Raw genomic sequence first — 14,107 nt, 5'->3', positions numbered from 1 at the left:
ATAAATTAAGATGTATATGTTAGACCCCAGAACAATCACTAAAAATACATTATAAAACATTCACTTAATGAATAAAAGAAAGCAGTAAAGTAGGAAGAAAAGGAACAAATAGATATGAGATGTATATCAACAAAAAGCAGCATGGAATGATAGCTGTAACCCCCACTATATTATTAACAATAAATGTAAATGGTTTAAAAAATGCAATAAAAAGATGGGCTAGATTTAAAAATTCTTACTATATCTAATTTTTTAAAGTCTGATTTCCATTTTATTATTTTTTCCCCCAGAAAATGGTTTTTCTTCAGTTCATTGGACCCAGTTCCTTTCATAGGTTTTGGTGGAAATTATAGGGCAGCACCAGCAGGTCTAAACACATGTGTGGGGGTGAGGGAGTTCAGTCTTTACAGGGTTCATGAGATCAGTTTCTAAACCACCTTGCTATGATTGGCACAACTCACATAGTAAGGCAACTTCACATAGAGCTTGGGAAGCATATCGAAGACACTTGCTTGGGAAATGTCCCTGACTATGTTTTGAATGATGGACTCTTAATAGCCTTTCCCTTGGGAACATACCAGGTGCAGTTCATACAGTGAATAGGCTACATATGGTCATGGCCCTTTGGTCCTTTTTGGCATGGCCACTGTTCCTTCTTCTTCTTCTTCTTTTTTGTTTATTGTCTTGGAAGGAAAAACCCAACTAACTATATGTTATTTATAGGAGAGACACTATAAATTCAAAGGTATAAATAAATTAAGAGTAAAAGGATGGAAAAAAACAAATTATACAAAGAGAAACCACAAGAAAGGTGGAGTTGCTAGGTTAATATCAGGCAGAAATATTATGTGAATGAACATATATAAACAATGAACAATGAAATATTCATCTAGCCATTTCTTGTATATCAGATCCTGGAAATATAACAGTAAAGACAAAATTCCTGCTTCGTGAAGAAATATCCTTTAAAGGATAAAACAGACAATAAATAGATATATAATATAAAATAAGTACTGTCTTAGTCTGTTTCCTGTTGCTATAGCACAATACCTGAGGCTGATGGATTTATAGAATAAAGATTTATTTTGGCTCACAGTTTTGGAGGTTGGGAAGTAGAAGAATATGATGTCGACATCTGCTCTGATTCTGGTGAGGGCCTCATGCTGTGTCATAACATGGAGGAAAAACAAAAGGGCAAGTGTGTATGTGAGGAAGAGACACAACACGAGGGGCTGCCTTGCTTTATAATAACCTACTATCATGAGAATGATCCCATTTCCTCAAGAAAAGCATAATCTCTCTTAATGGTCCCATCTCCCAATATCATCAAAATGGCAACCAAATTTCAATCTGAGTTTCCCAGTGGTCAAATAATACTCAAACCAGAGCAGGTGTTATCAAGGAAAAAAAAAAACCAAAAAACCTCTTGAGGTTTTTGTTACAGAGTAGTTGTTTAAGGACTCTCTGAGATCACATTGGAATGGATATCTGAACAAATTGGGAGAATAAGCCATGAAATACTTGCGAAAGGAACATTCTAAGTAGAAGCAATGATAGATTTAAGAGTTCAGGATAGGGCTGGGGTTGTAGCTCAGTGGTACAGTGCTTGCCTAGCACGTGTGAGACACTGGATTCGATCCTCAGCATCACACATAAATAAACAAAATAAAGATATTGTGTTCATCTAAGACTAAAAAAAAATTAGAAAATTAAAAAAAAAGAGTTAGGGTATGTGCTGGTCTGGATGAATAGTAAGAAGTATGAAATGAGGAAGGGAGACGAGGCCAGAGAGTACAAAAGGTCATAAATCCAGGGAAGGATTTTGGGTTTTATTATAAATATGATAGGAAGTCACTACTAAAAAGCTGAGACAAAAGCTTGACTTATGTTTTATAACAATTATTCTAACTGCTATCTGACAAATAAAGTTGGGGGTGGGTGAAGAAAAGCCAAAGAGGTCAGTTAGGAAACTGATACAGTTGTTCAAGATAGAGAAAAAATACACTGGTTTGAACTAGGATAGATGCAGTGGAGTTAAGTGGTCCGAGTTCTGAACGCATTTTAAAGGTAGATAAATTACATAAGTGCTATGAGGCAAATCACATATGTTCCTTGTTTTGGTTTCCTCCTCTGTAAAAATAGAAAATTATGTATTTATCTGACAATGTATTGGAGTATTAAGTAGCAATAGACCCTACCTTTCCCTTCAATACAGAGCGGTCAGATTATCCTAACTACCTTTTATACATTTTACTTTAATGGAAATGTATAAAAGGTAGTTGGATATATGAGTCTGTATTGAAGGGAAAGGTAGGGTTATTGTACTTAATACTCCAAAACATTGTCAGATAAATATAATTTTCTATTTTTACAGAGGAGGAAACCAAAACAAGGAACATATGTGATTTGCCTAATAGCACCAACTATAGGAGCAAAGCCTGGAATCACGGTTTGAATAAATCCATTTGACTCTGAAGCTGAGATTCTTCCATGATAACTTCTCATTCACACGCACATACATACACACACACACACACACACACACACATACACACACACCTTTTATCTTAATCCAAAATTTAAAGGTAGTTTGGCTTCTCTCTCTGATTTGTGCCCTGTTGTTAATTTATTTATTTATTTTTAGAGAGAGAGAGAGAGAGAGAGAGAGAGAGAGAGAGAGAGAGAGAGAGAGAGAATTTTAATATTTATTTTTTAGTTATCGGTGGACACAACATCTTTGTTGGTATGTGGTGCTGAGGATTGAACCCGGGCCGCATGCATGCCAGGTGAGCGCGCTACCGCTTGAGCCACATCCCCAGCCCCCCTGTTGTTAATTTATAAGGATGACCCACTGGCCACATGGAGAGGTCAATGACAGTGAAACAAAAGTTTAATCTGACTCATAAATCCTCTAGAACCAGAAAGCATGCTGTGCCAGGCAGCAGTTTGGTGGAAAGGAACAAAGGGAAGGCCTAGGCTGTGAAGCCAAGATTCTCAAGACGAAGGGATCTCTATTACAAAAACAAAAAAAGTTTATCAAGGCAAAGAAAAGTACTTTTCTGGACTGTGTGGGGTTAACAATCTGGGAAGTTCATACACAAACAGGGTACAGTGGCTGGCCATGATGGGATTTGAGTCAAGGTTTTAAAATAAACAGTCTTTTGATAACTGATTACTTTCCATTATTTCCTTCCCCCTCCATCCCCTGGCCCTTATAATTAAATTAGGGCAACCCCCAATTTTTCTTTCATCAGGCCACAGCCTTTCTTGGAGCTTCTGCAGGAAAAGCCAGGCAGGACAAACAGTTAAGGACTAGCTAATTTGAATAATTCTAGGTAGGCCCTGGGAGGCATCAGGGAGGGCTGTCCCTAATTGTCCAGTATCTGGTCCTAGATTGATTTAGGGAAGGGACAATACGGGCTTGATGGGTGAGCCTGGAAAAGGAAGTGTTGGGGAGTATGGACTCTGGTCCTTTGTTAGCTAACCTTGGAAAGGGCAGTTTCTTCCTCACCAGGTAGGACCTCAAAATGTCAAAACATCTTAGAGAATAAAAACATGATTAACACATCCTTCCAATCTAAATTTGAAGACTCAATCATTACAAATCCCTGACTCCAGATTCCTTGTAGATAAGAATAGTATAAGAAGCCAAATTATAAGTTCTATTAAAACAGAATGCAAAAAATTAAAAGATTAACAGGTGACCAAAACAATGGGACAAACTGAATTTATTAATGTTATAAAATAATAATTACCTATTGTTAATAAAACTTAGAAAAATTGGAAAGGATATACAAATCAAACAGATAAATCAGAACTTTATCTCAAAAATCACCCAGTCCAGGTAAATTTGTGTACTGAGAAACATTAGGAAAAAAGCAAGATACTAAACTGATTTAAAACAACTTGTCTCTCACCAATCCAGAAAATGTTACCTTTACAACTTGATCTGAAATTTTGCACATAAAATTTTGAATAGATTTCCTGGCTGTCTTTGTATTCAATATCACTCTCTTCCCAGACATTTTGGGAGAATAAGAAATATGTTGTACAATCCACAGGCTTAGATTCCACTATTCTATTCCATCTAGCCTGGGAAGATTCCATCTTTCTTCACCTAAGTTTGGCTCGAAGAATATCCTTTGTTTCACTCCCAAGTTTGGCTCCCATGTACAGCATCGCCCCAAACTGGGCACAGAAAACTGAAGACACTCCCTTTTTATCTCATGCAAATCTCGGACCAGAAAGAATCATCCAGCTCCATTCAGCTACCCAGACACGTACCGTTCTTCGCTCCTAATCCTTTCCCCAAATAGTTAAACTCGACTCGAAATGGAGACAGAGACAGGAAACCGAGTCTGAGCCCCTCCAATCCAACCCCGCTCCAAGCCTGAATCCGCTCTCCCGCCTCAAGCCTGAGCGTGGAGAACCTCCGCTGCAGCCCACCTGGTCCGGTCCCAGGGCCTGGGATCCCGCTGGTCCTGATACACTGGTGCCAGGCAGACCAGGCTGGGGCACAGCGGGACAGGATGCTCCTCAGATGCTGACCACTCTCGGAGCAGGGAGGCGGCCGCACACTGACAACTGGGGCGACGCACAAACCACGCACACAAACACACACCACTGATCCGCCTTAAGGGAGGTCAGCTATGCTTCCCGGCTGTCGGGAGGCGGCGCCCAGGGGTAAGAGGTCGCAGCTGGACTCGGCCACCCCCACGGACCTCACCTGGAGCGGCTCCACGGCGGCCCAGCTGCGGCTGCACAGCTTCGGCGCTTCCTGATTGGCTCATCGTGTATTCGCTTCCGGGTGAGAGGTTGCCCGGTTGCCCAAGCAACCGAGTCGCTCTGGGAGCTGTGTCGGCTAGCGCTTTGCTCCCTCCACACCGCAGAGCTGGCGGCCCAAGGGGAATCGCGGAGTCAAGAAAGTTTCTCCGACCTCTCTCCAGCAAGTGAGTGTCCTTCCTCCCAAGGCCCTGGCGGGGAAGGGCACCTGTAAATAGAACTTTTGGGAGCCAGAGCTCGGCCCTGTAACTCCCGACCGGGTGTGACAAATCTGTGTACACTGCGGTGTGTGTGTGTGGGGGGATTCTACATCGATTCAGCCCGAATTCCTCGTTGTGATTCCTTAGGCAAGAGCCAGCCTCTCTGGGCTTCAGTTTCCTTCATGGTGCCGGATGGTGTCGATCTTTGAGGTTCCATCCAGTTCCAACATTCCAAAGTTTCGAATGTGGAACTTTCTAAGGGCAATTGAAAATAGTTCCGTGTCTTTTACGATTGCATTTAGTGTTCTGCTTAGTAAACATTTAATGACCGCTTCCTAAGTGCCATTCATTCGCTAAATAGACCGTTCATATTAATACTAAACACTGAACTCAGGAGGGGGACAAAAAAGATTTGATTAACCCGCGAGTCCTGTCCCGAGGAGGTGGGTGTGATAGGGAATCCTGACACGAAAGCATTGTTTTAATAGAGCCCTAAGTACTGTGGGGGCTTCTTAAAAGAATCTGGGGGGAAAGAGAAACGAGAAGACTTTGAGACTGACAATTCTTGTGACAATTCTTGAATTGGTGCTACAGGATAACAATGGCTAATACCTACAGAGTTAGACACTAGCCTAGTGCTTTATGTGGTTTAGCTCATTTAATCTAAGGATGAGGAAATTGAGACATAACTAATTTGTCCAACTATAAAGGGGGAGTCCCATTCACCTACGTGGCCTAATGCCAGGGCATGCCCGAACCCCTAAATACTACACTCTTACTTTCCAACTCCTCCAGGATGAGTTAACCAGCCAAAGAAGAGATGTGTGTTGCAGGGAAAAAAGTACAGTATTGCTGCTGGAGCTTTTACAAGGACATCTGGTAGTCTAGATCATTAAACACAGAAAGCAATTCTGTATCTTGGAAATTTTGAAGACACATATCTGTTTACCTCTACAGCCAAATCAGAATGACTGGGGAAAAAATGAACAAATATAGTTAAATTTTTATTCTTCTAAGATTTAATGTAATTGATGTCTATATTTAACCCCAAACAAGGTCAGAATTTCAGCAAGATTGCGTTCTACTCCTCACAGCACTTCCATATTGTTATCAGAATTTTAATTATACTCTATTTTAAAAGTTATTCTTTAAAAAAATTTTTTTTGTAATTGTAGATGGACAGAATTCCTTTATTTTATTTTTATGTTGTGCTGAGAGTGGAACCCAGTGCCTCACACGTGCTAGGCAAGCGCTCTGCCACTGAGCTACAGCCCCAGCCCTTAAAAGTTATTCTTAATAATAAATTCCTAAACTGGGTGCAGAATGCCTGTAATCCCAGCAGCTCTGGAGGCTGAGACAGGATTACAAGTTCAAAGCCAGCCTCATCAACTTGGCAAGGCCCTATGTAACTCACTGTGACCGTGTCTCTAAATTAAATACAAAAAAGGATGGGGGTGACAAATACGGTGGAATGTGACAGACATCATTACCCTAGGTACATTGTATGATCGCAGGAATGGTGTGACCTTACTTTGGGTACAACCAAAGAAGTCCAAAATTGTGCTCCAGTTGTGTTCAATAATCGAAGAGCATTCTGTAATGTATAACTGATTAGAATAAATAAATAAATAAATACCCAAAGTAGGGACACAGGAATGGTGTGACCCTACTTTGGGTACAATCAGAGAAGTCCAAAATTGTGCTCCAATTGTGTTGGATAATCGAAGAGCATTCTGTAATGTATAACTGATTAGAATAAACAAACAAATAAATAAATAAAATAAAAAAGGACTGGGGATGTGGGTCAGAGGTTAAACGCCCCCTAGGTTCAATCCCTGGTTGTTAATAATAATAAAATTCCTAATGACATAAAATAATATTACTTAACAGAAAGTATTTTTTCTCAAAAATAAAATAAAAATGCATTTTTACTAATTCCTTTGTTCCTCATTTTGTTTTTGTTTTCTTATTTTCTCCTGGATTCATTTTTCTCCTTATTAGAGTTTATTTCCTTGTATTTCTCAAAGACAAAGTGTGTGTACTAAGTTCTGAATTCTGCCACGTCCAAAAAATAGTTTAGTTTCCATCACTTTGCACTGATATTTTTGCTGAGGGTAGAGCATTGGGTTCAAATAATTTCCCCCCTCAAAGATTTAAATACATCTCATTTTTGTTTTTAATGTCCACTATTGCTGATGTCAGTCTGATTCTTATTCTTTTTACTTTGTTATAGGTAATCTGTTTTTTGTTTGCCTAATTGGCATTTGTCTCTATGTTGTTAAATTTTACTTCAAATTGTCTACCTGTGCAGTTTACTTAGTATTCATTTACAGTCTAAACACTCATTTTCTTCAGGTCTAACAAGTTTTTGACTATTCAAATATTGTGTCCTCCCCTTATTCTTTCCCCCTAGAAATTTTATTAAACTGGCATTAAGTATTTTGGATCTATTTTCCATTATCTTAGAATTTTTCTTTGTGCTACTTTCTGTGAAAATTTTCAACCTAATCTACCAGTTCCCTAATTTACTTTTCAATTAAATCCACTCTATTATCCAATCCTTCTTAAAGTTTTATTTCACCAGTTTTATTATTAAGTTCCTTGCTAATTGATTCTTTTTTTTTAATTCTATTTTTTTTAACTTTTATTTGTTTTAATTAGTTACACATGACAGTACAATAATCTTGACATATCGTACATTTGAATCAGATGATTGCTAATTGATTCTTAACTGTCTGTTCCTCTTTCTCTCTGAGGATGTTACAGTATTTTAAAGTCTTAAACCTATTGTGCTATTAACTCTGAGATGAGCCTCCAACCTTTCTCAGTTGGCACTTAAGTTAACTTTTAAATTAAAACTATCTATTCCCTTACCCTATGCAGAGATTCAGTAGATGTGAGGTGGCGCCTAGGAACTTAGTGATATTCAAGCCGATTCTTATGCATAGGCCACACTTTGACTAACATCTTAATAGAGTCTACTGTCCAAGAAGTTAGAGTTCACTTATTCTCTATATATTTTCTTCAGTTTTGGAAAAAAATATATTTTTTTTTTACATTTTGCATTTAGTGTACTAAGTGTTCCAGGGTTCAGAGACAGAGATTCCCCTCAGTCTTGTGGTCTTGTTTTTTTCCTTTTTTAAACCTGGTCTCCATTCCAGACTCACTCTACTTAGACTTCCCTCCTTCCCCACTTATTATATTTTATATTTCCTCCTATTTCCTAATCAAATATTCCTCACCATCTTACCTCTGTTGAACATAAATTTGTACATCAATGTTATAGCAGCATTATTCTTAACAGCCTCAAACTAGAAACAACTTAAATGTACATCAAGTAATGAATTCACTATTTCTATACAATATATTTGGTAATAAGAAGGAACAGAGAATGAAGTTTTGATACTTGGTACAAACTGATGAAACTTGAAAACATGTTAAGTGAAAGAAGCCAATCACAAAGGACCATTTATTGAATCCATTTCTAAGAAATAAATAGGCAAATCTATTGAGATAGAAAGTAGATTAGTGGGTAATGGGGAATGGAGTTTTGAGGGGGATGGTGAGTGAGTACTGATGGGCACAGGATTTTTTTGGGGGGTAATTAAAATATTCTAAAATTAGATTGTGGTGATAGTTGCACAACTCTATATACTCAATATACTAAAATATTGAATTATATACTTTAAAGGATTAATTTGTGATATGTAAATTACACATTAATAAAGTTGTTATATTAAATGATCACTCATCTAGTCAAAATTATTTATTTCCCCAAAACCCTACATTAAACATGAAACTACCAAGTAATATAGTTGTGTTATTGTGATTTGAGTCTATTTAGGTAGTGCTTAACCCTCACTTATAGGTCTTATGACACAAAATATTTAAACTTATATGACTCTTTTTAAATCTTTTAAAGCAACTTCAGAAGTGTACAAGATAAATTTTATATTTCCTAATGGAGACAAGTATGGTAAGCATACATTTCAATTATTTTTCCTCTGCAGAATATTAAATAACCTAAGAATAAAAAAAATGAGACTCACATTTTATGAAACTGCTATTGGGATATTATTTCAAGTAAAATAACAGAAATCCTAATAGATGAACAGATTTAAAATCAAAATTCCAACATTATATCTAGATCGTATGCCTTGGAAATTTATAGAATCTGCCAGTCTTTTTGGTCCTGGGTCTCAGTGGTTACAAGATGTTCTGAGTTCATATATTGTCTTATCTCTGCTGTCATTGATTTCAATGCTGGGAAGCCAAAAAAAAAAAAAAAAAAAGCAAACAACACAAAACACCCCCTCTGCAAAAAAAGAAAAGAAACAAAACAAAACAAAACAAAAAAACTCATGGCTTTTCCCCAGACATTAATACTATATTTTTTTTAGTCAAACACAAGTCCTATTTAAAAATCTTTAGTATTTCTCCCTTGTTTAGATGGTGAATGTATAAGAACATCTTCTGGAATTTATGAGAGAAATGGAGTAGGTATTCATACCACTCCTAATGGGATTGTCTACACAGGAAACTGGAAAGATGACAAGGTATTATTGTTGTTTGGAGGTTTTTTGTTGTTTGTTGACATTGACCCCAGACCCTCACACATGCCAGGAAAGCACTGAGCTACATTCCCAAGACATTTTATTTTTTATTTTGAGACAGGATATCACTAAATTGCTCAGGCTGGCCTCCAATTTAGGATCTTCCTGCCTCAGCCTCCCAAGTATCTGGGATTACAAGTGTTAGCCACTATGCCCAGTTTATTGTTGTTTTTTTCTTTCTATTTGTTATTTATTTATTCTAATTAGGTATATATGATAGCAGAATGCATTTCAATTCATTGTACACAAATGGAGCACAACTTTTCATTTCTCTGGTAGTATACGATGTAGAGTCACATACATACAGTCATATATGTACCTAGGGTAATGATGTCCATCTCATTCCACCATCTTTCCTGCCCCCATACCCCCTCCCCTCCCCTCTCACCCCTTGCCCAAAGTTCCTCCATTCTTCCCATGCTCTGTCCCCATTATGAATCAGCATCCACTTATCAGAGAGAATATTCAGCCTTTGGTTTTTTAGGATTAGTTTACTTTGCTTAACATGATATTCTTCAACTCCATCCATTTACCTGCAAATGCCATAATTTTATTCTCTTTTAATGCTGAGTAATATTCCATTGTGTATATACACCAACAGTTGCTTTATCCGTTCATCTATTGAAGGATATCTAGGTTGGTTCCACAGTTTAGCTATTGTAATTTGAGCTGCTATGAACATTTTTGTGGCTTTTCAATATAGAATGCTGATTTTAAGTCCTTTATGTAAAGACCAAAGATTAGGAACTTACACATTCCCACTGGGGCAAAGTACACTGGAAATTTCAATGAAAATAGGTAAGCTTAAATTTAAGGGTCAAATGGTGGTTCCCTTCCAAGTTTTCTAAGGAATCTCCATACTGCTTTTTAGAGTGGTTGCACCAATTTGCAGTGCTACCAACAATGTATGTTTTCCCCCACATCCTCACCAACACTTGTTATTGCTGTATTCTTGATAATTGCCATTCTGACTGGAGTGAGATTTGCATTTCTCTAATTACTAGAAGTTGAACATTTTTTTCATATACTTATTGATCTATTATTGTTTTTAATACTGATTGTAAATGAATAACCCTATAGGCTAGATGATTCCATACATTTTACCATTAATAAAAAATATATATAATGAGTAGACCAAACAATAAAAATAATAAATAATTATATTTAACATACGTTAACATATGCCTAATATTAAACTCATGTAGAGGGCTAATCGTGTATCTTTCTCATCTCTTTGTTTGTAAAGTAAAGTAAAACCCATTAATAATTTTCTCACTTAATCCTAAAAACAATCTCATGAGATAGATGCCATTAACACTCTTATTTTGAATGAGGGAAATCAGACTCAGATTTCTTGCCCAGCTAGTAAGTGATAAAACAAGAATGTGTACTCAGGTTTACTTGAATCCAAATTCACATTCTATATGGCTCTCTACTATTGCCTGAACTAGTGATACTATACTATTCCTGAGCTAATTAAACTTGAAGATTTTTGATGTATTTAATATATCTTGAGGATCCTAATAAATCATCATGGACTCCCATGTGTTCAAATGACTCAGTATGAGAACATTTGATTCTGTAGGCTTCACAGACAGATACAGAGGAAGGACAAATAAATTTGTCCTTTTTTTTCCCCCAGGACTAGGGATTGAACCCAGGACACACTACCACTGAGCTACATACCAGCCCTTCTTATTTTTTATTTTAAGACAGAGTCTCACTAGATTGCCTAGGTTGGTATTGAACATGTGATCCTCCTGCCTTGGCCTCCCAAGTTGCTGGGAGTATAGGCATGCCCCATCACACCTGGCAAATTTGTTTCTTTTTGTGGAAATAAAGGGTGACACGAAATCATGACTTAATGTTAGATTTATATGTATATATATATTTTAAAGGCTCTGGGGAAACTGAAGTTTTTGTTTCTGAGGGAATTTTCTTTGTTACAAACAGATGAATGGTTTTGGAAAACTTGAGCATTTTTCAGGAGCAGTATATGAAGGACAATTTAAGGACAATATGTTTCATGGATTAGGAACTTACACATTCCCAACTGGGGCAAAGTACACTGGAAATTTCAATGAAAATAGGTAAGCTTAAATTTAAAAATTACTATAATTAAAAAATAATCTTTGCTTGCTTAAATATTATATTTAGTTAATGCTAAATATACTTTGATAATGTATTTAGTTTTAAGATTTGTTATTTTAGAGGATTGGGAGTGTTTTAAGAGAGGCTAGGACCATCATAAGCTTCAAAAAGAGAATATCATTTTTAGTGATAATTCATTAGACTATTCGTTTATCCCCTTTACTTCTCTATTAGTATAGAATTTTTTGTAGTCAATTTGCAGATAGAAAACTTATTGCAATTATTAAGAAAATTTAGGCCAATAATAATTTTCACTTGAAATATCTTGATGTATTTTTAAAGTAGTCTTGGGGGTAATTTCATAATTATTTATTCCATTTTGACCTGACATATGCATACCTTTTGAGTAGGCTAATTTTGTTTTTCCCTGCAATCCTGGTTATTGAACCCAGGGAGGGCCTCGTGTATGCTAGGCAAGTGTTCTACCACTATGCTACATCCCTAATCTTATTAGGCTAATTTTTAAAATCTGAGCAAAATTAGTTAATTTTCAATTTGTAGAAGCATACTCATTATTGCCCTTTCTGAGCATATGCTTATAGAAACATAAAAGTGAAATAAAACATGAATGAAGCTTTGCAAGCTTGACTACACACTGAATACCATGCCATGTTAGCTGGAGGTTCAAGTTCAAGTTCATTTATAAATACTACTATCTTATTTCTAAAATTTGAGGTGGTTGATATGAATACATTTTGAGGTGGGCTGACAAATGTTCACCTATTTTGACTTAATTTTGTGACAACAACAGATTACCTTTTCCAACTGATAAAAGGGAAAAAAATAAAAGGAGAAAAAAATCTAATCTGTAGGATAAAGCCTGTTTGTTTGTGTGAGTGCATTTTTACTACTCCAAAGTGCCCTAGAAAATACCAGTACAGTAGGGTATGGTGGCATACACCTGTAATCCCAGCAACTCAGAAGGCTAAGGCAAGAGGATCGGGGTTCAAAGCTAGCCTCACCAAAAGCAAGGCTGTAAGCAACTCAGTGAGACCCTGTCTCTAAATAAAATACAAAATAGGGCTAAGCATGTGGCTCAGTGGTTGAGTTCCCCTGAGTTCAATCTCCAGTACCCCTCACTCCAAAAACAAACAAAACAAAATAGCACAGAGCATATCACGTCAAACCTAGCTGATGATCAAGAAATATTTGTTAAATAAATATGTGAACTAATTAAGCCAGATAACCAATATAAATTTTTTCATGTTTTGATTGTTTTGGTTTTATATGAAGTGAGCTTATGTGATCCTAAAATCTTGGACATCAAAATTTTTATAATGACTGTGTTTGTTTGGGACACTGTTTTTTTTTTTTAAATACAATATGAAAGGAGAATTCTGCATTTTAAATCCAAATTTGAAAATGGAAAAATATGCTTCACACATAGGGTGTAATGTGCTAGACAGTCTGTAGATTCTTCATCTTGATTAACACACAAATTTCTTTTTCACTATTGCAGGGTTGAAGGTGAAGGGGAATATACCGATATCTATGGACTAGAATGGAGTGGTAACTTCCATTTCACAGCCGCTCCAGGCCTGAGACTAAAGTTCCAAATGTAGATGTTCTGCTCTGAAGTTTAAATGTGGCAATTGAAGCTTTTAGTTGTAAGCAGAGCAGCTAAATTTGTTATCTGAAATGACTTTATACACAACCTCCACAAAATTGCCAATAAAACTATCACTCACTTATGCCTTATTGAATTTTATTTTCATTATTTTATTTTCATTGAATACATTATGTGATTCAATTCAGAGTTTGCTTATTTTAATCCATACAGCAGAAATATTAATTTAACTATTAATTAAATAGTTAATTTTCCAATCCTGGATTTTGTCATCTTTTTTTTTCCCCTAGTTTGTGCTTTTATGTTTATTTTTGGAGAAAAAAATTTCCCTGCATTATCCTTTGTAAGTATGCAGATATTTGGTCCCTATTGAAATTTTTTATTGTTGTGATAATGCTTACATGAAGTCTACCCTCTTAACAAACATGTTGTGTACAACACATTATTACTGACTTCAGGTATAATATGGTATAATTCTCTATAGCTTATTCACCTTCTTTTTAAATACACATGAAACAAATTTTTAAACTATTTTTTTAGTTGTCAACGGACTTTAACTTTATTTATTTATATACGGTGCTGAGAATCAAACCCAGGGCCTCACACATGCTAGGCAAGTGATCTACTGCTGAGCCACAACCCCAGCCCTAATTTTAATATTTTGAGGAATCCCCATATTATTTCCCATAGTGGCTGCAACTTTTTATATTCCTACCCACAATGTGCAGAGTTTCCAATTTTTCCACATCCTCACTGACATTTATTGTCTGGTTTTGTTGTTTTTTTCTTTTTTA

At 36.4% G+C, this 14,107-nt stretch overlaps 2 protein-coding genes across 9 annotated transcripts in view; one reads left to right on the top strand and one right to left on the bottom strand.

Moving 5' to 3' along the window:
• Window positions 1-4,859, bottom strand: part of Dhx57 (DExH-box helicase 57) — a 46,533-nt gene extending 41,674 nt beyond the window's left edge. The window contains exons 1-2 of one of the 5 annotated variants that reach the window (XM_040271117.2): window positions 4,727-4,844; window positions 1,095-1,163 (exon numbers count right to left, since the gene is read on the bottom strand). The gene's annotated coding sequence lies outside the window, so the exon portion shown is untranslated. The other 4 variants (XM_078029328.1, XM_078029327.1, XM_078029326.1 and 1 more) reach the window with 4 other exon arrangements.
• On the top strand, window positions 4,812-13,437 carry Morn2 (MORN repeat containing 2). 4 transcript variants are annotated; one of them, XM_078029331.1, is made up of 4 exons: window positions 4,812-4,949; window positions 8,905-8,958; window positions 11,549-11,685; window positions 13,206-13,437. In XM_078029331.1, the coding sequence occupies exons 2-4, from the start codon at window positions 8,944-8,946 to the stop codon at window positions 13,306-13,308; spliced, it is 255 nt and encodes an 84-aa protein (XP_077885457.1). In that variant the 5' UTR covers window positions 4,812-4,949; window positions 8,905-8,943; the 3' UTR covers window positions 13,309-13,437. The 4 variants fall into 4 exon arrangements, with proteins under 4 accessions (XP_077885457.1, XP_013213705.1, XP_013213704.1 ...); XM_013358250.4 differs by lacking the exon at window positions 8,905-8,958 and adding an exon at window positions 9,432-9,538 and having other exon boundaries at window positions 4,818-4,949; XM_078029332.1 differs by lacking the exon at window positions 4,812-4,949 and adding an exon at window positions 9,432-9,538 and having other exon boundaries at window positions 8,940-8,958.
• The last annotated feature ends 670 nt before the right edge of the window (window positions 13,438-14,107 follow it).

Source organism: Ictidomys tridecemlineatus, chromosome 12, assembly GCF_052094955.1.
Source record: "Ictidomys tridecemlineatus isolate mIctTri1 chromosome 12, mIctTri1.hap1, whole genome shotgun sequence".
In the NCBI taxonomy this organism is placed as follows: Eukaryota; Metazoa; Chordata; class Mammalia; order Rodentia; family Sciuridae; genus Ictidomys; species Ictidomys tridecemlineatus.
This window is presented reverse-complemented; position numbering and strand designations above follow the sequence as displayed.